Here is a 24,541-nt window from a genome sequence, read left to right as displayed (position 1 = left end):
AGGGCATCTCAGTTCCTTCCACAATTTAGCTATTGTGGACAATGCTGCTGTGAACATTGGGGTGCATATGGCCCTTCTCTTCACTACGTCTGTATCTTTGGGGTAAATACCTAGTAGTGCAATGGCTGGGTCATAGGGTATTTCAATTTTTAACTTTTTAAGGGACCTCCACACTGTTTTCCAGAGTGGCTGTACCAACTTGCATTCCCACCAACAATGTAGGAGGGATCCCCTTTCTCCACATCCTCTCCAGCAATTGTTGTTTCTTGCCTTGTCTATTTTTGCCATTCTAACTGGCGTAAGGTGGTATCTTAGTGTGGTTTTGATTTGAATTTCCTTGATGGCTAATGATTTTGAACATTTTTTCATGTGTCTGTTAGCCATTTGTATGCCATCATTGGAAAAGTGTCTGTTCATATCTTCTGCCCATTTTATGATTTGTTTATTTGTTTCTCGTGTATTGAGTTTGAGAAGTTCTTTGTAGATCTTGGATACCAGTCTTTTATCTGTAGCATCATTTGCAAATATCTTCTCCCATTCCGTGGGCTGCCTCTTAGTTTTTTTGACTGTTTCCTTGGCTGTGCAGAAGCTTTTTATCTTGATGAAGTCCCACAAGTTCATTTTATCTTTTGTTTCTCTTGCCTTTGGAGATGTGTCGTGAAAAAGGTTGCTTTGGCCGATGTCGTAGAGGTTGCTGCCTATGTTCTCCTCTAGGATTTTGATGGATTCCTGTCTCACATCGAGGTCTTTCGTCCATTTGGAGTTTATCTTTGTGTATGGTGTGAGAGAGTGGTCAAGTTTCATTCTTTTGCATGTAGCTGTCCAATTTTCCCAGCACCATTTATTGAAGAGACTGTCTTTTTTCCACCGGATGTTTTTTCCTGCTTTATCAAAGATTAGTTGCCCAAAGAGCCGAGGGTCCATTTCTGGGTTCTCTATTCTGTTCCATTGGTCTATATGTCAGTTTTTGTGCCAGTACCATGCTGTCTTTGTGATCACAGCTTTGTAGTACAGCTCGAAATCTGGCATTGTGATGCCCCCAGCTTTGTTTTTCCTTTTCAACAGTTCCTTGGCGATTCGGGGCCTTTTCTGGTTCCATACAAATTTAAGGACTATTTGTTCCAGTTCTTTGGAAAATGTCATCGGTATTTTGATCAGGATAGCATTGAAAGTGTAGATTGCTCTGGGTAGCATGGAAATTTTAACTATGTTAATTCTTCCGATCCATGAGCATGGAATATTTTTCCATCTTTTTGTGTCTTCCTCAATGTCTTCAAGAGTGATTTATAGTTTCTAGAATATAGATGCTTTACGACTCTGGTTAAGTTAATTCCAAGGTAACGTATGGTTTTTGGTGCTATTGTAAATGGGATGGATTCCCTAATTTCTCTTTCTTTAGTCTCATTATTCGTGTATAGAAGTGCAACTGATTTCTGAGCATTGATTTTGTATCCCACCACATTACTGAATTGCTCTATAACTTCTAATAGTTTGGGTGTGGATTCTTTTGGGTTTTCCATATAGAGTATCATGTCATCTGCGAAGAGAGACATTTTGACTTCTTTGCCAATTTGGATACCTTTTATCCCTTTTTGTTGTCTGATTGCTGTTGCAAGGACTTCTAGTACTATGTTGAATAATAATGGCGAGAGTGGGCATCCTTGTCGTGTTCTTGATCTTAAGGGAAAGGCTTCCAGCTTTTCCCCGTTGAGAATGATATTTGCTGTAGGCTTTTCATAGATGGTTTTTATGAGATTGAGGAATGTACCCTCTATCCCTACACTCTGAAGGGTTTTAATCAGGAAAGGATGCTGTATTTTGTCAAATACTTTTTCTGCATCAATTGAGAGGATCATATGGTTCCTGAGTCTTTTCTTGTTGATATGATGTATCTGCTGATCGATTTGTGAATGTTGAACCACCCTTGCATCTCAGGGATGAATCCCACTTGGTCATGATGGATAATCCTTTTAATGTACTGTTGGATTCTATTAGCCAGGGTCTTGTTGAGGATTTTGGCGTCCATATTCATTAGGGAAATCGGTCTGTAATTCTCCTTTTCGAGGGGGTCTTTGCCTGGTTTGGGGATCAAGGTAATATTGGCCTCACAGAATGAGTTTGGTAGCTTTCCTTCTGTTTCTATTTTTTGAAATAGCTTTAGGAGAATAGGTATTATTTCTTCTTTGAATGTTTGGTAGAATTCCCCAGGAAAACCGTCCGGGCCTGGAGTTTTGTTTTTTGGAAGGTTGTTTATCGCTGACTCAATCTCTTCATAATTAATTGGCCTGTTTAAAAAATCAATTTCTTCCTGTTTCAGTCTTGGTAGTTTATAGTTTTCCAGGAAGGCCTCCATCTCTCCCAGATTGCTTAATTTATTGGCATATAGCTGCTGATAAAAGTTTCTTATAATCCTTCCAATTTCATTGGTGTTGGTTGTGACCTCTCCTTTTTCATTCATAATTTTATTAATTTGGGTCCTTTCTCTATTCTTTTGGATATGTCTTGCCAGTGGTCTGTCAATTTTATTGATTCTCTCAAAGAACCAGTTTCTAGTTCTGTTGATCTGCTCTACTGTACTCCTGGTTTCTAATTCATTGATTTCTGCTCTAATCTTGGTCATCTGCTTCCTCGTGTGTGGATTAGGCCTGTCCCTCTGTTGCTGTTCCAGCTTCTTGAGGTGAGAATGTAAAAATTGCATTTTAGATTTTTCTATTCTTTTGAGTGAGGCTTGGATGGCTATGTATTTCCCCCTTAGGACTGCCTTTGCAGTATCCCATAGGTTTTGGACCGTTGTGTTTTCATTCTCGTTGGTCTCCATAAATTGTTTAAATTGATTTTTGGTTTCCTGGTTTATCGAGTCATTGCTGAGCAGGATGGTTCTTAGTCTCCAAGTGTTTGAGTTTCTTCCAAATTTTTCCTTGTGGTTGAGTTCCAATTTCAGAGCGTTGTGGTCTGAGAATATGCAGGGAATAATTTCAGTCTTTTGGTATTGGTTGAGACCTGTTTTGTGACCCAGAACATGGTCTATTCTTGAGAATGTTCCATGGGCATTAGAATAGAATGAGTATTCTTTGGTTCTGGGTTGTAGTGTTATATATATATATATCTATGAGGTCCAAATTGTCGAGTATGGCATTCAAAGCTCTTGTTTCTATGTCGGTTTTCTGCTCCGGTGCTCTGTCTATTGTTGATAGTGGAGTGTTGAGGTCCCCTACTATTAACGTATTTTTATCTATATGTCTCTTTATTCTGGTTAAGAGTTGGCTTGTGTATCTTGCTGCTCCCCTGGTGGGGGCATGTATATTTATAATTGTCATATCCACTTGTTGGATACATCCTTTTAGAATAATATAGTGCCCTTCTGTGTCTCTAACTATAGTCTTTAGTTTAAAATCCAATCTGTCTGATATGAGAATTGCTACCCCAGCTTTCTTTTGAGGCCATTGGCGTGAAAGATGGTATTCCATCCCTTTACTTTCAGTCTGAATGTATCTTTAGGTTCAAAATGAGTCTCTTGTAGACAGCAAATGGATGGGTCATGTCTTTTTATCCAATCTGCAACCTCGTGGCGTTTTATGGGAGCATTTAGGCCATTTACATTGAGACTGATTATTGAGAGATATGATTTTAATGATGCCATGTTGCCAGTAAAGTCTTTGTTTCTATAGATTGTGACTTTCTGTTCTGTATCACTCTTGGGGCCTTTTTACTTTTATAGAACCCCCCTTAATATCTCCTGTAGGGCTGGTTTCGTGGTTACGAAATTGGTCAATGACTGGCGATTCTGCAAGGTCTTTATTTCTCCATCCATTCTGAATGACAGCCTTGCTGGATAGAGGATCCTTGGCTGCATGTTTTTCTCTGAAAGAGCTTTAAAAATGCCCCCCCCCCAACCCTTTCTCTCATTCCAGGTCTGGGTAGACAGGTCTGACGTAATTCTGATATCTTTGCCTTGGTATGTGAGAAATTTCTTTGCCCTGGCCGCTTTCAATACTGTATCCTAGGATCTAATATTTGTGAATTGCACTATGACGTGTTGTGGTGTAGGTTTGTCATGGTTGAGCTTGGGAGGGGTCCTCCCTGCCTCTTGGACACGAATGTTTGCTTCCCTTGCTAGATTAGGGAAGTTTTCAGCTACAATTTTTCAAATATCTCTTCTAGACCTCTGTTTTTCTCCACCCCCTCGGGGATGCCGATGATTCTGACATTGGAACGTTTCATTGAGTCGGTAATCTCCTGTAACCTACATTCCTGAGCGTGGATTTTTTTGAGGCCAGGTTCTATTTTAGCTTTTTCTTCTACTAACCCATCCTCCAATTCACTGATACGTTCTTCTGCCTCATTCACCCTGGCCGTCAGAGCCTCTAGTTTTGCCTGCATTTGGCTCATAGAATTTTTAATTTCTGCCAGATTCGCTCTCATTTCCGCCCTTAGAGATTCTATATTCTCATTAACATTTTCGTTAATACTTTTTTCAAGTCTACACATCATCCTGACCATTGTTACTCTGAATTCCATTTCTGATAGTTTGGTTACATCCATATCCATTAGTTCTGTGGCAGAGGCCACATACTCATTGTCTTTTCTTTGCCGGGGAGGGGGGAGATTTCTCCTTCTCGTCATTCTTTGAGGAGAGGTTGCGGGGTTGTCCAGAGCCCAAATTATTGACCGGTACCCAGGTTGTGTGCCCTTGTTTTATAGGGATCTTAGGGATGTGGGCTTCTTGATTTTTCAGCCTGCCTTCTGGGGGAGGGGCCTGCCGCGCCGATACTCAGGCAACCCTGTTTGGGTAGCGTCTCTGTGTCCCCTGCGAGGGGGGATGGGCACGGGCGCACTGTGAGCCGGTCTTTCCAGGCTTTTGTTCTCTGGCGGCTTTCCCTGGTGGTTTGTTGTGCCTCTTCTGAGAGTCAGAGCAGCAGTGGCCGAATCTCAGCCTCTGTCTCAGAACAGAGGGATTGAGGACCGTTCTCCACTGATGTTCTGGCCACTTTAACTCTGTTTCTGTTGGTGCTGCTCAACTCTGCAGCATCCTGGGATGTGCGCCCCATACCCGGTGTCCCAGCCCTCACTTCCAGGGCCAGTGTGTCTCTGTCCTTTGTATTTCTAACACCGCCAGCCGCCCCGCGCGCTCCCGGAGCTCCCGGTCTCAGTCTGGTTCCAGTGAGCGCACCGGAGTTCCGTTTCAGTCTGGTCGCGTGTGTTGCCGGCTCACAGTCTCAGTCTGCTCTCTTCTGGGTGCCGGTCCACGAGTCTGCCCGCTCCCCCGTGCAGGTGGCTACTGCTTCCCAGCACCCAAACGTGGTGGGTCCCTCCCCCTTCCGTTTATCTTCCGATATCTGTGCGCGGTTTCACGGCTCCCCGCTTCGTAGTTCAATACTCAGCGCTGGAGATGTTCATTTGTAGAGATCCAGATGTATCTTCCTGCATCTCAGGCTGATTCCATGGATGTTCAGGCTGGTCTGGTACCTATCCAACTCGACTCAGGGGACCAGCTGAAAAAGGGATCCCCTACTCCTCCGCCATCTTAACTCCCACCCTGGATTCTCATTTTAAACTCATCTTGGTTCATAAGCGAAAGGGGTAGAATAGGCAGTGGCAGCATTACAGTACCTTTTAGTATATTTTACCCACCTAAAAATCAAATGCCAAAAGAAAAAAATCCAGTTACTTGAGAGTTCTAGTTCTTTGAGTCCTTGTTAATCAAGACTTTAGTCTCAATATCCAAATAACCAGAATCATTACAGTTTTTGAGATTGGTAGATTTGTTACAGAAATGTTAAAGGAAAAAGAGACATTTTTTGAGTCCATCTAACATACAAGGATAAATATATGATTATGATATGCTTCTTTATAGCTTTTGTTCTTGGCTTTATGAATTTAGTTGTACTAGATTGACTTTCAGCTTTTTAAAAAAAGAATTAAAAAATTTAATTCCAGTGTAGTTAACATAAAGTTAGTTTCACATGTATGATGTACTGATTCAGTAGTTCTACTCAGTGCTCTCAAGATAAATGTACTCTTAATCTCCGTCACCTATTTCACCCATCTCCTCACCCACCTCCCCTCTGGGAACCATCTGCTTGTTCTCTATAGTTAAGAGTCTGTTTTGTGGTTTGTCTCTTTTTTTCCCTTTGTTTTTTTGTTTTGTTTCTTAAATTTCACATATGCATGAAATCATATGGTATTTGTCTTTCTCTGACTGACTTATTTCACTTAGCATTATACTCTCTAGCTCCAATTGCGTCATTGCAAATGGCAAGATTTCATTCTTTGTTATGGCTGAGTAATATTCCATTGTGTGTATATACACCACATCTTCCTTTGCCCTTTAATAGTTCCAATCTTTCTAGTAACAATTCTAGGAATATTAAGCATGCAAAGTACACTGAAACCAAAGAATTAGAGTGGGAAAACTTAGGAAGACCAGGAAGTAAAAGGCATATACCTTTGTTTCTTCATCAAATTCTTCCATGGACTCTATCAATTTCCCAGGTTCCAGCTCCCCTAGTGGAAAGGGGTAGTCAGTTCCCAAAATGACTTTATCCTGGAAAAAAATTTTTTAACTGTGACTTTATAGAGCATCAAAGAACCTTCTGTAAATATAATTATATTACAAGCACTCCTATGATAAAATAACAAATTCCTTCCAGTTAATAGAAACAAACTGATCTAAAATGTTTGATTTAATGGATTCAAAACATATTTCTCCAGCAGGTGTCGCTATTGGGTTTCTTAAATTTGCAAATCGACCCCTCCATTCTCCCTTTTTTGATGAACTGAAATGAATTTATAAGAAGCAAGCATTTATTTAATAAAACATGTTGATATCTTCAGATGAAATTAAGGATCTGTATTTCTTATAATGACACATTGCAATTGATTCCATATTTTTTTTTATTTGTTTTGTTTGGGGGAGAGAGAGAGAGAGAGAGAGAGAGAGGATGAGCAGTGGGGAGGGGCAGAGGGAGAAGCAGACACCCCGCTGAGCAGGGAGCCCAACGCAGGGCTCAATCCGAGGACCTGGGATCATGACCTGAGCTGAAGGCAGACACTTAGCTGACTGAACCACCTAGGCGCCCCTCCCATAATTTTTTTAAAAAAGATTTTAAGTAATCCCTGCGCTCAATGTGGGGCTCAAACTCATTACTCTGAGACCAAGAGTTGCATACTCCACGGACTGAGTTAGCGAGGCACCCCTGATCCCATAATTTTTGAAATAATACTGGAGTTGAAAAGGAAAAAAATAACAACTGGATGAAAAGTAAAGACAAACAAACAAAAACCAATCCCCAAAGAATTCTTTTCTCTATAAACTGAATAGTGGTCTTTTTTTTTTTTTTTAATGATGTTGCTTCGAATCTCCATTTGACACTTTGTATGACAAAGCACAAAGGCTTGTTCATCTACAAATAAATAAAGCAGCATGTCAGGCAGTATGTTAGAATCTAGGTTACCCTGGCCAACAGAAATGGTCCCTGTTCTCAGAGAACTCATAATCTAGTAAGAAAGACATTAAATCAATAATGGCAGTCTATCAAAATAAGAAAAACACATTTTAAACCAGGAATTTTACTTCTAGAAATGTGTTCCACTAATACACATGTAATGGAAATATATACAAGGAAATTAACTGCAACATTATTTGTAGTGGCAAAAGACTAGCAAACAATTTATAGCATGTCTAAAAAATAAAGAGGAATGAGGAATACTTACATATATTGAAAAGGAATAATAACTAAGTTATAAAGAGCAATGATGTTGAAGTTACATTGTAAAGAGAAAAGTCTAGGACAACATATCTGCTATGCTCATATTTCTGTTTTTAACAAGGGACCTATAGACACACAAATATACATTTGTATGTATACAGTCTATTTCAGGAATGGTACCCAAGAAACAAATAACATTAGTTGCCTCTGGAAAAGATTAGGATTTGGGGATGGAGGAGATCCCTGCCTCCCTTTTTGAAATGTAATTCACAGGGCCACCTGGGTGGCTCAGTTGGTTGGGCATCAGCCTTCAGCTCTGGTTGTGATCCCAGGGTTCTGGGATTGAGCCCCACATCTGGCTCCTTGCTCAGTGGGCGGAGTCTGCTTCTCCTCTCTCTCTGCCCCTCCCCCTGCTCATGCTCTCTCTCTCTTTCGCTCTGCACTCTCTCTCAAATAAATAAATGAGATCTTTAAAAAAAATAAATTAATATGTAGTGTATTAGTAGTTTCAGAGGTAGAGTTTAGTGATTCATCAGTTGTATATAACACCCAGTGCTCATTACATCACATGCCCTCCTTAAAGTCCACCACCTAGTTACCCCATTCCCCCAACCCCTTCCCCTCCAGCAACCCTCAGTTTGTTTAGTTAAGAGGCTCTTATGGTTTGTCTCCCTCTCTGATTTTCCCTTCCCTCCCCTATGATCCTCTGTTTTGTTTCTTAAGTTTCACATATGAGTGAAATCATAATTGTTTTTCTCTGGTTGACTTATTTCACTTAGCATAATACCCTGTAGTGTTCTGAACATTTTTGTACAAGTTTTTATGTGAGCATGTTTTCACTTTTCTTGGATATACACTTGGGAGTGGAATTGCTGGATCATATGGTAAGTCCATGTTAAATATTTTGAGGAGCTATTTTTCACAGTGGTTTCAGCATTCTTCATTCCCATCAGAAATGCACGAGGGTTCCAATTTCTCCAAATCCTCTTCAATACATGTTATTGTCTATCTTTTTGGTTAAAGCCATAATAGTAGGTATAAAATAGTATCTCTGGTTTTGATTTGTACTTCTCTAATGACTAATTATGTTGAACATCTTTTCATGCGAACGTTCATGGGCCATTTTTATGTCTTTGGAGAAGTATCTATTCCGATCCTTTGTGTTTATTCAAGCCCTGTATTTTCTTTTTATAGTTGGGTTGTAATAATTTTTAAATATTTTCTGAATATTAGAGATTTATCAGATATATATTTATAAATATTTTCTTCACTCTGTGGGTTGTCTTTTCACTTTACTAGACATATATTTGAAGTACAAAAGTTTTTAATTCTGAGTCTAATTTATCTAATTTTTTTCTTTGGTTGCTTATACTTTTGGCATCACAAGGTCACAAGGTCACAAAGATTTACAACTATATTTTCTTCTAAGGGTTTGTAGTTTTGGCTCTTCCATTTAGATCCTTGATCTATTGGAGTTTATTTTTATGGAGGGTTTAAATAAGGGGTACAACTTATTTTTTTTGCATGTGAGTATCCAGTTGTTTCACTGTTATATATTCAAAAGACTATTTCCTCATTTAATTGTATTGGCACCTCTGTTCAAAATGTCTGTCCTTATGCTAGTACTACACAGTTTTGACTACTGTAGCTGTGAAGAATGTTTTGAAATGGAAAGTGTGAGTCCTTCAACTTTGTCCCTCTTTTTCACATTGTTTTGGTTATTCTGGGTCCATTGCTTTTATATATGAATTTTAGGATCGGCTTGTCATTTCCTGCAAAAAAAACCAAAAGGCACGTGGATTTTTGATAGGGATTGCATTGAATCTGTAGGTCAATGTGGGGGCTATTGCCATTTAACATTATTGAGTTTTCCAATCAATGAACATGGGATGTCTTTTTTTAAAAGTTTTTATTTAAATTCCAGTTAGTTATCATATAGTATAGTATTAGTTTCAGGTGTACAGTATAGTGATTTAGCACTTCCATGTATCACCTGGTGCTCATCACAAGTGCCCTCCTTAATGGACATGGGATGTCTTTTCATTTATTTAGGTCTTCTTTAGTTTTCTTCAGCAGTATTTTATAGTTTAGTGCCCAAGTCTGGCACTTCAGTTGGATTTACTCCTAACTATTTCATTCTTTTTGATATTATTGTAAATGGAATTGTTTCCTCAATTTCGTTTATGGATTATTCATTGCTAGTGTATTGAAACACAGTTATTTTTTTAAGACATTTATTTATTTACTTGAGAGAAAGGGCGGGGAGGGGCAGAGGGAAATTGAGAGAGAAACTCAAGTAGACTCTATGCTGAGTGTGGAGCCCAATGAAGGGCCTGATCCTACCACTTCGAAGTCAGACCTGAGCCAAAACTGAGAGTTGGAAGCTTTAACTGTGCCACTCACATGCCCCTGAAATACAATTAATTTTTATGTATTTATCTGTTACCTGCAACCTTGCTGAATCTGTTTATTAGCCCTAATGGTTTATTTGTGTATTCTTTGGGATTTTCTATATATAAGGTCATGTCATCTGAAATAATTTTGCTTCTTCCTTTCCAGTCTGGATGCCTGTTATTTATTTTTCTTCCCTAATTGCCCTGGCTAGAATCTCCAGTGCAATATTGAATAGAAGTGGTGAGAGCAGAACCTTTCAGTTCACCATTAAGTGTGTTAATGTTAGTTGTGGATTTTTCGTAGATGTTCTTTATCAGGTTGAGGAAGCCCTCTTCTACCAGTTGTTGAGTGTCTTTTTATCATGTAAGCCTGTTGGATCTTGTTGAGTACTTCTTCTGCACCTATTGAGGTTATTATGTAGTTTTTGTCCTTTATTCTATTAATATGTTGTATTTTATTGATTTTTTTTGTGTGTGTTGGAAAACCTTGCATTCCTGGGATAAGTCTCAGTAGGTCATGGTGTACAGTTCTTTTTATATGTTGCTGGATTGAGTTTAATAAATATCATTGGGTGAGGTGCCTGGGTGGCTCAGTCGGTTAAGTGTCTGCCTTTGGCTCAGGTCATGATCTTGGGATCCTGGGATTATGCCCTGAGTTGGGCTTCCTGCTTTTCCCTCTCCCTCTGCCCCTTCCCCCCCCTTGTGCTCTCTCTCTCTCATACTCTCTCTCAAATAAGTAAATGAAATCTTTAAGAAAATAAAATCACTAATTTAATCTCTTTACTTGTTATAGGTCTATTCAGGTGTTCTTTTTCCCTTGGATCAGTTTCTGTCATCTTTCTAGGAATTTCTTCATTTCATTTAGTTTATCTAATTTGTAGTGTACAATTGCTCATCATTTTTTCTTATAATTCTTTTTATTTCTGTTTTAGTAATTTGAATCTTCTCTCTGTGTTGTTCAAGGGTCAACTGTATTGGTTTCAGGTGTGCAACATAATGATTCACTGTTGTGTATATTGTGAAATGATAATCACCATAAGTATAGTTAACATCTGTCACCTTACATAGTTACAAAATTTTGTTTTCTTGTGATGAACACTTTGCTTATAATAGTCTATTGCCTTGCAAAATTTTTAATAACCATATTTATTAATCTTTTTCCATGTAGTTAATAGATTTTGAGTTATCATTAGGAAAGATTTCCCGACTTCCAAGATATAGATGAATTTCCTCATATTTTCTTCTATATACACTTGTCATTTGTCTGTTTTCCCCTCTAAAATATGAAATGTTCCCATATATTAGCACCAGTCATGTTGTTAGAGCTTAAAAATATTTCATGAATGAGAGAATGACATTTTTTTTTTTTTAGTTGTAAGGATTTTTAAAAATTATTATATGGAGAATTCTTAGGGGCTGGAGGACGGGGATCAGCATCAAGGAAGTGTACGTAAGAGAGATGGGACAGGGGTGAGGGGGAGGCCTACCAGACAAAGCTTCCCTCCCGACGCCTACTGCCTAATTAGAACAACTCTACTTTTCTGTGTTTTACTTTTTTACATAATATTATAAGACTTTGTTGACCATATGTTTCCATGGATTAAAAACAAAGTTCCAAAACTGGAATATTTCTACGTTTCCTTGTGACCATACATTATACATTCTTACTGATGGTAACCCACTGTTTTTTCACACTACTTGTATATTAGTATCACCTGGGGAGCTTTAAAAAATATTCACCCCAGAACCTACCCCAAATCAATTAAAATGATCATATCTGGGGGTGAGGCCTAAAAATACTAGTAATATTAGCAATTTTTTAAAGCTCCCTTTGATGATTCTAATGCACAAGCAGGGTTGAGAACCACTCAGTTAACCTACATTATATTCATCTGAGTTAATAAGTCATAGATATTAGGCCAACAGTATGGGACATTTGGAAAATACTTGAGCAATTAATTAGATTTCTGCCATAACCGAGTTTAGGATTTTAATGTGTCTTCCATAATAGTAACTGTTTCCAGTTGAGGATATTAAGTAGCAACTCTGATAAGATTTGTATGACCTTTTTGCCACTGTTAACTAGGAATTGTATCTTGGGTATTAATTGGGTAATGTCGCAAATTCTAATGACTCATGCATGATTACTTGATAGAGCGTGAATGCACACCTGTTTTCCTTTGGGTTGATGGCATCACTTTTCACCCAGTTGCCCAAGCTGGAAACCTGGGAATCATGATGGACTCCTTCTGCTCTGTCATCCCAGTATTTCATGGCTCACTGAGCCCTTTGGATTCTACCTCTGTATCATTTCTTGCACCCATCACTTCCTCTGTACTTCCCTAGTTACTCCCTTAACTCAGGCTTTTACCATCCCTTCACTCAGCAAAGTGCGACTTCCTACCCCTAAAGTATCCTACAGATAATTTTATTCACAGCACTTCTTACATTGCTGTGAGATAATCCCTTATAATAATAATAATAATACCTAACATTTACTGATTGCTTACTATGTGTGAGATGCTGTTCTAAGCCATTTGCATTCATTAACTCATTCTCACAGCCTTTCTTTGATATGGGTCCTTATCATTATCCCAGTTCAACAGATGAGGAAGCAAAGATGATAACTAACTTGCTTAGAGTTGCACAGCTAGTATGTGGTGGAGCCAGGCTTGTGTCTCATTTCCTCAACTCAGCTAAGAAGTGGGACAAAAACTGTCTCCAGTGCTGAGCAAAAGGCATGGTACAGAGTGGTGGTTTATTGAATTAAATTGGACCGCTACTATAGTTTCCTTTTTCTTTTTTAAATTTTTTATTATGTTATGTTAGTCACCGTACTGTGCATCATTAGTTTTTGATGTAGTGTTCCATGATTCATTGTTTACGTATAACACTCAGTACTCCATGCAATACGTGCCTTCCGTAATACCCATCACCTGATTCCAGTCTCATCCATTTTAATCAATATCTAACACTGGAGAGAATGCTGTCTTAAATAAAAATCTGATCATGCCGCATCCCTGCTTAAAATCCTTCAATAATTTCGATAGTCCAGAAACCCAGATTTCTTAGCATGGAATAAAATGCCTCCAGTAAATGTGAGAAAAAAAAGTTGTCCTAAATCTGAACGGGGGCAGAACTTTGTGGTCTAATATGAATATCTGCTCTTCCTGGGGAATAATGAGCATTCTTTTTTTAAAAAATTGAGGTATAATTGACATATAGCATTATGTTAGTTTCAGATGTATGACATAATGGTTTGATACTTGCATATAAATAAATAAATAAATAAATAAATTTAGTTAACATTCGTCACCATAGTTTAGCATTCTTGATAAAATATCTGGCTAATTTTTTTGATAGACTTTAATGAGCTTAAGAGTTTCTAGGACACCCTCTCCATTGACTGTTGTCTTCAAACTAGTTTAAGACTTTTAACCAATAATACAAAGAGGCTAATTGTCCTTAACTGGGTAGTTGTCTTCTTTTTTAAATCCAGTCAACCATAACTCTCTAACCATCTTTTCCCCTGTAAAATGTCTCTGCCAAGATAGATTCTTTGAGTTGGATTTTTCAGAAAGCCTCTTTTTTTAAGACAAGTTTGAAATAAAACTCAGACATATAATCAATCTGAGAGTGGCTTTGTGTTTTGAAGGAATGAATGCTTGAATATATGAAAGAGGGAAGTCTGATTGTTACTAGGCCTGAAATATTAAATTTATTTATTTATTTATTTATTTATTTATTTATTTTGGTGCAAAATGGTGGTTTATCAAAGCATGGGAACAGGACCCATGGGCGGAAACAGCTGCTGCCTAAATATATTTTAAATATGCTAAATTTGAGCTCCTGTAAGAATAAATGACACTTTGATTTCTACCAGAAAGAGGAAGGATTTTCCTAGATTTTATGAATACATTTACATGAAACGATATGGGAAAATGTATAATAAAGTTAGAGGAAGGCCATTGATGGATTACCAACTCTATTTCTAGTTTCTTGTATTCATTACTGTAAAAAACCAAGCAAATACACCTGCTTGTAGAAGTCCTAAAGGCCCAAAGTTATATCTACTCACATCTGTGCCAACAGCTGATCTCGTTTTGAATGCCTGCTTTGTATTCACTGGAGCTACATTTGTCCTTATTTCTGCTCCTCTTGCTAAAGCTGTTTACAATTCCAAAACACAACATAATTTTAAAAAGTCCCATGCTATATTACATTTGTTAACTACATTAACACGAAATTGAAATTTAGAAATTTATTTTGCTTTCTAGTCAGGAATTCTTCCATTCTCAGTATCATGGCCTTCTTGGATATAAATACATTTGAAGGGGGGAATATGTCTGTTCCATTTTAATATGGAGAGAGCAAAGGATTTTAAAGCAGAAATGAAAACCACTCCTCTGCATTTTATCCTTCCTGGTTAAGATTCTTCCCTGCTCTCCTTGCTTTCTTGATTATAGATGGCTTTTGCCAAACTCTAAACTCATGGTTTGGCAGTATCCAATTATTATTTAGTGGCTGTTGTTCACAGTCTCTCTCCAGGAGGTTAATTATCCACTTGTGATAATCTCTGGTTTGTTAATTTTTCATACCCTTTTATCTGTCTGTATACCTTTTATCGATACTTTCTCGTACATTTCTGACCATTTCTAACTTGTTAGGAATTTCATAAGGGAGAATGAAGTAGACATAAAAGAACTGGAAGTGAAGTTCTTGTTAATGAGATTTCTAGTTCGGAGGGAGAAGAGACAATGTTAAACAGCTTAACAATAGCTCACAACCCTCGGACCAACTCAGAGGAAGAGATAGTAGCAAGTTCTTGTTAATGAGATTTCTCGTTTGGAGGGAGAAGAGACAATGTTAAACAGCTTAACAATAACCCACAACCCTCGGACCAACTCAGAGGAAGACATGGTAGCAGGGAAGAGGTAGGGAGATGAGATTCCTCAAAGTATGGTCTTGTATGATGAAAGTTGCATTCTGCGTTGCTTAATACCAGTCTCCACTTGATAGAAGCTTAATAAATAATTCTTGAATTAAAAATACTTTTTGCATTGCTATTTTTACCACCTTTTGTCTCATAGCTGCAAACTGATTGTATTTTAAAGGGATTACATAGAGAATCCTGGTTAAGGAGGCATAGGATATGGATTTGGATGACTGTTGCCCTATTTCCAAGCTCTCAGGGAAACCTAAACTCTTGTGACATCTCAGGTTCCTAAATAACATACCTGATTCTGGCCTCCCAAAAGCTAGAACTTTCTTCTGTCTTATTGTCTGTGATCTAGGATTCTATTCCCTTGGGATCCACCATAATCACGAACCAATTTTTAAGGGTATCTGTGCTAATGTAACATTTGACAACATCTACATCTTAGTAGGGCTTTTCTAAAGACTCTGTAAACCCAAAGGAATAATTCTAATGGTGGGCCTTTCAGTTACCATGGCTGCTGCTTCTGGGATCCTGAAATTATACTGTCTACCCAGACAACTGGCTTTCTTTATTAGACGGTGGATAATCCTGATTGATTTCTCAGCACCAGCACTCTGCCCCAACATACGTTTCCCTTCCAAAAGCTGGCAACACACGTTCCCTATTAGGTCAAAGACTTACTGAGATGATAATAATAGTGATTAATATTCCTGCCAGGGAAAAGAAATAAACTGCTCACCTGCTGGGTTGTATTAACTTTTTCACATTTTCAGGAAATGCTGCGAACACTGAAAGATGTGGCTCACTAAATAAATTCAAGTAATAGAAGAGAGTTCATTTGTCTTCTAGAAAAGGAACAATTAGCTATCTTCTTATTAGCCTATTTCATTAGTAGCATATGCAGTAAATACAACATAACTTTATTATAATGTAGCTTACTACAAAAATTCTAACTTACCAAGGATTCACTTTGTTCCCTGAGACATAATTTCCTAGAGAAGGAGCCTGGTTTAATTCAATCAATGCCCTGTAAGATTAGCCTTATATCCACAAAACCATTATACAAACTCAATTAATCAAACATTAACTCAATACCTACTATTTGTAAAGCACTAGAATAGGTGATATAAATTGCTGACATTTGTATAGTCCTTTGGCATAGTATTATACCAACTTCTCACATCAATTCTGCATGGTGGTCATTTCCATTATAGAGTTGAGGAACCTGAGGGTGAGGGGGATAAGTGACTTCATATTAAAAGTCACCTGAGCAGGAGAAGAGAAGATGGTGATAGAGTAGGAGAAGCCTAGGCTTGCTTTATCCCATGAACACAACTGGATAACTATCACATAATTCTAAATACCCCAGAAATTGACCTGAAAACTGTCAGAACAAACTCCACAACTAAGGGGAGAGAAGAGGCCATATGGAAGAAGGGGGGAAGTATGGAGATGTGGTTTAGAGAAATGGTTCATGGCTGCTGTGGAAGGGAGGGAACTGTGGCCATGGAGAAGGGTGAGAGAGAGAGAAGCACACGGGAATGCACAAGGAGAATGTTTCCCCAAAGCCATTGCCTTGGAAAATGAAAGGGACTGAATTTCATGAGTTCTAGCAACCAGTGGGGCTTAAAGCCTATAGTTTTAAAGGTTAGCAGGCTTGGCTAGGATGGAACCTGGAGAACACTGTGCTCCAGGAAACCAGGGGCAGACAGCATAGAAATAGTGATCTGAAGAGCTCTGGGGGCACACAGTGGGGAGGTTATTTGCTTTTTTTGGAGTGCATCCCTGAAAGGCAATGTTCACAGAATACCTCTCTGGAAACAAAGGAGCTGGCCCATATCATTTTCCTTCCCCACCCCTCAGCATAAACACAGCTGCCTATGGGAAGTAGCACAGCCCAGACACTGGATGCCTGACTTGCTTACACCAAGCCCCATCCCCACACACTCTGGAAGAACTGCCCTCCTCAGTCATGCCTTAGTACCAGTGTCATGGCCCCTTCTCCAGAAGACTAGCACAAATCCCAGCTCACACTGCATCTTCTGGCTAGAGAGTCTTGCAGGGCCTCAACCCTTTCTTTCTTTCTTTCTTTCTTTCTTTCTTTCTTTCTTTCTTTCTTTCTTTCAAGATTTATTTATTTTAGAGAAAGTGAGAGTGTAAGCAGGACGAGGGGCAAAGGGAGAGGAAGAAGGAGAGAACCAGACTCCCCACTGAGTGGGGAGCCTGACATGGGGCTTGATCTCAAGACCCTGAGATCATGACCTGAGCCAAAATCAAGAGTTGGTTGCTGAACCGAGCCATCCAGGTTCCCCTGCAGGGCCTCAGTTCTAGTGGAAGTAATGACAGGGTTCATTTCACAGGCAGACCAGAGAACATCTAGCTAAAACTTGCCACATTCAGGTCAGGGACGAAACACTGCTCATACCTGGCAAGGAGAGCCTTTGCAGAAGACTGGCCTGAAGGATAGAGTAGCCAGAACACAGCTGTAGAGTGTACACAGTACACCCCAGAGACATTCCCTGAAGTGCCAGGCCCTGGGCACTGCATGGCCTCTTTTTCATAAGGCCATTACTTTCAGGAGCAGGAGATATAACTGGCTTTTCTAATACAGGGAAGAAGGCAGAGACTTAGATAAAATGCAAAGACAGAGGAATTTATCCCAAATGAAGGAACAGGATAAGGCCATGGCCAGAGATCTAAGTGAGATATATGTAAGTAACATGCCTGATGGAGAATTTAAAACAACAATCTTAAGGATACTCACTAGGCTTGAGAAAAGAATAGAAGACATTAGTGAGACCCTTGCCACAGAGATAAAAGAGTTACAAAAGAAGTAGAAATCAAGAGTGCTATAAATGAGATTAGAAACATGCTAGATGCAATGAACAGCAGGCTGGAAGAAGCAGAAGAACAAATTAATGACCTAGAAGACAAAGTAATGGAAAGCAATGAAACTGAACAAAAGAAAGAACTATGCAAAATGAGAATAGACTTAGGGAACTCAGTGACTCATTCAAATGTAATAACATTTATTTTATAGGAGTCCCAGAAGAAGAGCAAAAAGGGGCAGAAAATTTATTTGAAGAAATAATAGCTGAGAACTTCCCTAATCTGGGGAAGGAAACAGATATCCAGATTCAAGAAGCATGGAGAATTCCCATCAAAATCAACAAAAGCAGGCCAATACCAAGACATATCGTAATTAAATTTGCAAAATATAGTGATAAAGAAAAAAAAACATTAAAAGCAGCAAGACAAAAGAGGTCATTAACTTACAACGGAAAACCCATAAGGGCTAGCTGGAGATTTTTCAAAAGAAACTTTGCAAGCCAGAAGGGAGTGGCATGATATATTCAAAGTGCTGAATGGGAAAAAATTTGCAGCCAAGAATACTCTATCCAGCAAGGCCATCATTTAGAATAGGAGAGATAAAGAGTTTCCCAGAAAAACAAAAACTAAAGGATTTCCTGACCACAAACCAGCCCTGCAAGAAATATTGAAGAGGACTTTTTGAGTGGAAAGGAGAGACAAATGTAACAGTATAAAGGCAGGAAACACAAAAGCAGTAAAAATGAATATTTTTTTAAAGATTTTATTTATTTGTTAGCACAAGCAGAGGGAGCTGTAGGCAGAGGGAGGAGCAGGCTCCCCACTGAGCAAGGAACCTGATGCAGGACTCGATCTCAGGACCCTGGGATCATGACCTGAGCTGAAGGCAGATGCTCAACCAACTGAGCCACCCAGGCATTCCAGTAAAAATGAATATTTATGTAAAAATCAGTCAAGGAAATCACACACACATGAAGTATATAAAATGTAATAACATATACCTAAAACATGAGGTTAAGAGGAGAAGAGAATGGGTTCAAACTTTAGCAACCATCAACTTAATATAGACTGCTATTTGCAGAAGAGGTTATATATACAATAATGGTAACTATATATTAAAACCACTAATAAACATGGAAAGAATAAACAGAAACAAATCCAAATACATCACTAAAGAAAATCAACAAACCATGAAAGAGAGAAAGACAAAAAGGATCAGAGAAATTACTTAGCACCAACCACAAAACAAGTAATAAAATGGCATTAAATGCATATCTATTAATAATTACTATATAAATGGACTAAATACTCCAATCAAAACACAGAGGGTGTCAGAATGGATAAGGAGACCAGACCCATCTATAAGCTGACGATGAGACTCATTTTGGTCCTTAAGGCTCCTGCAGATTGAAAGTGATTGATGGAGAAACATTTATCATGAAAATGGATGCCAAAGAAAGCCAGAGTAGTAATACGTATATCAGAGAAACTAGACTTTAAAACAAAGTTTGTAATAGGAGACAAAGAAGGGCACTATAAAATAATAAAGGGGACAATCCAAAAGAAGATGTAACAGTTATAAATATTTATGCACCAACATGAGACCACCCAAGTTCTAAAACAATAACAAACATAAAGGAACTGATAATAACACAATAATAGGGGATTTTAACACCCCACTTATGTCAATGGACAGATCATCTAAACAGAAAATGAACAAGTAAACAATGGCTTTGAATGACACACTGGATCAGATGAACTTAACATATATTTGGAACATTCCATCCTAAAACAGTGGAATACACCTTTTTAAGTGCACATGGAACATTCTCCAGAATAGATCACATACTAGGTCACAAATCAGACCTCAACAAATACAGAAGATTAAAGTCATACTGTGCACCTTTTCTGACTATAATGCCTTGAAATGAGAGGTCAACCACAAGAAGAAATCTGGAAAGACCACAAATACATGGAGGTTAAATAACAGCTACTAAACAATGAATGGGCCAAACAGGAAATCAAAGAAGAAATAAAAAAATACACGGAAACAAATGAAAATGAAAACACAACAGTCCAAAACCTTTGGGCTGCAGCAAAAGCTGTCCTAAGAGGAAAGTATATAGCATACAGGCCTACCTCAAGAAGCAAGAAAAATCTTAAATATTTAACCTTACACGTAGAGGAGCTAGAAAAAGAATAACAAATGAAGCCTAAAGCCAATAGAAGGAAGGAAATAATAAAGATTAGAGCAGAAATAAATGAAATAGAAACCTAAAAAAACCACAGATCAGTGAAACCAGGAGCTGGTTCTTTGTTTTTTGTTTTTGTTTTTTAAGATTTTATTTATTTGACAGAGAGAGACACAGTGAGAGAGGGAACACAAGTAGGAGGAGTGGGAGAGAGAGAAGCAGGCTTCCCGCTAGCAGGGAGCCTGACTCTGGGCTCGATCCCAGCACCCTGGGATCATGACTTGAGCCGAAGACAGATGCTTAACAATTGAGCCACCCAGGTGCTCCCCAGGAGCTGGTTCTTTGAAAAAAAAAATCAAAATAAAATTGATAAAGCCCTAAACAAATTTATCAAAAAGAATGGAGAAAGGACCCAAATAAATAAAATCACAAATGATAGGAGAAATAACAACCAATACCACAGAAATACAAATAATTATAAGAGAATTTTATGAAAAACTATTTGCCAACAAATTGGAGAACCTAGAAGAAATGGATAAATTCCTAGAAACATAAAACCTACCAAAACTGAAACACAAAGAAATAGAAAACTTGAACAGACCGATACCAGCAAAGAAATTGAATCAATAATCAAAAAGTTCCCAAAAAACAAAAGTCCAGGGCCGGATGGCTTCACAAGTGAATTCTACGAAATATTTAAAGAATTAATACCTATTCTTCTCAAACTATTCCAAAAAATAGGAAAGGATGGAAAACTTCCAAATTCATTTTATGAAGCCAGCATTATCCTGATACTAAAACCAGATAAAGACTCCACTAAAAAAGAGAACTAGAAACCAATATCTTTGATGAACATGGATGCAAAAATTCTCAATAAAATACTAGCAAACTGAATCCAACAATACTTTAAAAAAATCATTCATGATGATCAAGTGGGATTTATTCCTGGCATGCAAGTGTGGTTCAATATTAACAAATCAATCAATGTGATACATCACATCAATAAGTGAAAGGATAAGAACTGTATGATCATTTCAATAGATGTAGAAAAAGCATTTGACAAAGTACAATATCCATTCATGATAAAAACCCTCACTCAAAAAAGTAGGTTTAGAGTGAACATACCTCAACATAATAAAGGCCATATATAAAAACCCCACAGCTAACATCATCCTTATTGGGGAAAAACTGAGAGCTTTTCCTCTATGGTTAAAAGCAAGACAGGGATATCTACTCTCACCATAGTTATTTAACAGTACTGGAAATCCTAGTCACAGCAGTCGGACAACACAAAGAAATAAAAGGCATCCAAATCAGCAAGAGAGAAGTAAAACTTTTACTGTTTGCAGATGACATGATACTCTATATAGAGAACCTGAGAGACTCCACCAAAATATTACTAGAACTGATACACGAATTCAGTAAAGTCACAGGATACAAAATCAATGTACAGAAATCTGTTGCATTTCTACACACTAGTAATGAAGCAGTAGAAAGAGAAATTAAGGAATTGATCTCCTTTACAATTGTACCAACAACAATAAGATACCCAGGAATAAACTTTCGCCAAAAAGGCGAAAGATCTGTATTCTGAAAACTATAGAACAATGATGAAAGAAACTGAAGATGACACAACAATTTCTTTCTATGTTCGTGGATTGGAAGAACAAATATTGTTAAAATGCCTGTATTGCCCAAAGCAATCTACACATTTAATGCAATCCCTATCAAACTGCCAATAGCATTTTTCACAGAACTAGAACAAACAATCCTAAAATTTGCATGGAGCCACAAAAGATCCTGAATAGCCAAAGCAACTTGAAAAAGAAAAGCAAAGCTGGAGGCATTACAATTTCTGGACTTCAAGGTATGTTACAAAGCTGTAGTGATCAGAACAGTATGGTATTGGCACAAAAGTAGATCGACAGAACAGAATAGAAAACCCAGAAATGAACTCACAACTACATGGTCAATTAAAAAGCAGGAAAGAATATCCAGTGGTAAAAAGACAGTCTTCAACAAATGGTATTGGGAAAACTGGACAGCAAGGTGCAAAAGAATGAAACTGGACCACTTTCTTACCCCATACACAAAAAAATAAAAAAAATGCATTAAAGACCTAAATGGCAGACTTGAAACCATAGAAATCCTAGAGAAGAGCACAGGCAGTAACTTCTTTCATATCAGCTGTAGCAACTTTTAAATTAAATTAAATTAAATTAAATTAAATTAAATTAAATTAAAAAAAATTTTAAATTAGGTTCCATGAACTCATGACCCCGAGATCAAGAGTCACATGCTTTACCAACTAAGCCAGCTAGGCGCCCTCACCCTCTGTAGCAACTTTTTTCTAGATATGTCTCCCGAGGCAAGGGACATGAAAGTAAAAAACTACTGGGACTACATCAAAATAAAAGCTGCTTCTGCACAGCAAAGGAAACAATCAACAAAACTAAAAGGTAAACTATGGAATGGGAGAAGGTATTTGCAAATGACATATCTGATAAAAGTTATTTTCCAAAATATATAAAGAACTTACAAAACTCAACACACCAAAAATGAATAATCCAATTAAAAAATGGGCAGAAGACATGAATAGACATTTTCCCAAAGAAGACATCTAGATGGCCAACAGACACATGAAAAGATGCTCAATATCACTGACCATCAGGGAAATTTGAATCAAAACTATAATGATATATCAACTCATACTTGAGGCTTAAAAGTCTTAAGTCTTCCATTTAGCACAGTGTTTTAGAAATAGTAGGGGTTCAATAAGTAGTTTTGGTATATATATGTTCTCTAAATTTTTATTATTCTATTTATTTTTCTCTGTATGTTCTTTCTATATGTTTACTTACTCCTAGGGTATTATGTAAATTTTTATTTATCAGAGTAATGCCTATACATAGTTAAATAATCAAATATCACTAAAATATCTTTCTCATTGAAAGCAGTCCTGTGCCTATGTTCCTAACTCTTATCCTTTGAGGCAGCCAATTTCACCATTTTAACTTACATCTTCTGATGATTACCTTCATTATTCTATATAATTACCTTATTCTATTCTTTTAAAAAATTTTTTTAAAAGATTGTATTTATTTATTTGGGAGAGACAGAGAGAGAGAGAGCATGAGAGGGGGGAGGGTCAGGGAGAAGCAGACTCCCCACTGAGCAGGGAGCCTGATGTGGAACTTGATCCCAGGACTCCAGGGTCATGACCTGAGCTGAAGGCAGTTGCTTAACCAACTGAGCCGCCCAGGTGCCCACCTTATTCTATTCTTGATTTATTAGCTTTAGAGAGTATTTACTGACTTTTCATTATGATCCTTGAGAATTTCTTTGTTACCCCAACTTCTCCATTTTCCCAATAGAATTAGAATTCTCACTTAAACTAGTGCTTAATATTTACACTATTATGACTATAAATATTGTTCACTACTGAGTCAAGTAATGTACAATGATTATCTGCCCTCATATGGGTGTTTGTTTTCTTGGAGTTAATTATTTCCTTTCCTTTCATTTGCTTAATTTTCTAGTACATACTGCTTATTTGTTCCTAATATATCAACAGATCTGTTGAATGTGTGGTAATCATCATTTCAAACTCACGAACCCATGAAATAATCCATCAGTTCCATTTTTTTCTCTCCAGGAGACCTCCCTTTACAGCTGTGATGATTCTCTCCTGTCTGGCTGTCATGCTAGGACTTTCCTCAGCCATTTTAGTTTGGGTGTTGTTTTTGAGAGAATTTGTTAATGTGAATATAAGCAGAAAGAAGAAGCATTAATATTTTAGAGAGAATCCAAATTATTAATATATATTGCTTCTGTGTCCTGGATTCACCAGACAGTGAGGTCACATAAAATGAGGTCGCATTTGTTTTTAATGGCCAAATTATAATGGCTCAAGCCTTCATAGTTTGAATGCAAAATCTGAGCACCACTAACTTTGCAAAGTGCCCTCTCAGTTCTTTTGGGGGTCGCTAAAAGGGGTGTGCTCACTAACTAGTCTGTCTGCTAGTTACCACAAGCCATATGCCATGTTCTTACTCTTTTGCTCTGACCTCCTGGCAATATGTTTTGCCCTGAATGCTGTTTGATGCTGATAGTATCCCTCACTGCTAATGGTACATCCCTCATAAGATGGGTGTTGTATTTGCCAGGGGCATTTTCTCCTGATTTTACGATTTCTAAGAATACCAGAGGTGCTAGGTTTGATGAGAGGTCATCAAAATGACTCTTTCCCCAATTCCATACCACTTCCCCACACCTTCTCCTCCATTGCTCAAAGTCCAGAATGCACAGTCTCTTCCAGTCTCTCCTTTTTGTAATTTCCTCCCCATCACCCCTATGTCCAAACCAATAATCATCAACATTCACAACCCACTGCTAAGCACCCATTTTGGCAGGAACAACATAAAAGCTAGAAGGCTCAGAAGCACAGCTCAACTATATAATTTATTACCAAACCAGAAA

At 37.9% G+C, this 24,541-nt stretch overlaps 1 protein-coding gene across 4 annotated transcripts in view; it reads right to left on the bottom strand.

The window, feature by feature from the left end:
• The window catches only part of ACMSD (aminocarboxymuconate semialdehyde decarboxylase), a 70,488-nt gene that overhangs the window by 4,770 nt on the left and 41,177 nt on the right, over positions 1-24,541 (bottom strand). For all 4 annotated transcript variants that reach the window (XM_045783089.2, XM_045783104.2, XM_045783112.2 and 1 more), the window contains one exon: positions 6,446-6,544. In XM_045783089.2, coding sequence (XP_045639045.2) covers positions 6,446-6,544 — 99 coding nt within the window. The remainder of the gene's footprint in view (positions 1-6,445; positions 6,545-24,541) is intronic.

The sequence above is a fragment of the Ursus americanus genome, chromosome 1 (assembly GCF_024610735.1).
Source record: "Ursus americanus isolate L20-20 chromosome 1, mUrsAme1.1.p, whole genome shotgun sequence".
Lineage (NCBI taxonomy): Eukaryota > Metazoa > Chordata > Mammalia > Carnivora > Ursidae > Ursus > Ursus americanus.
Note: the sequence above shows the minus strand (reverse complement) of the source record. Positions and strands in the feature narration are given on the sequence as shown.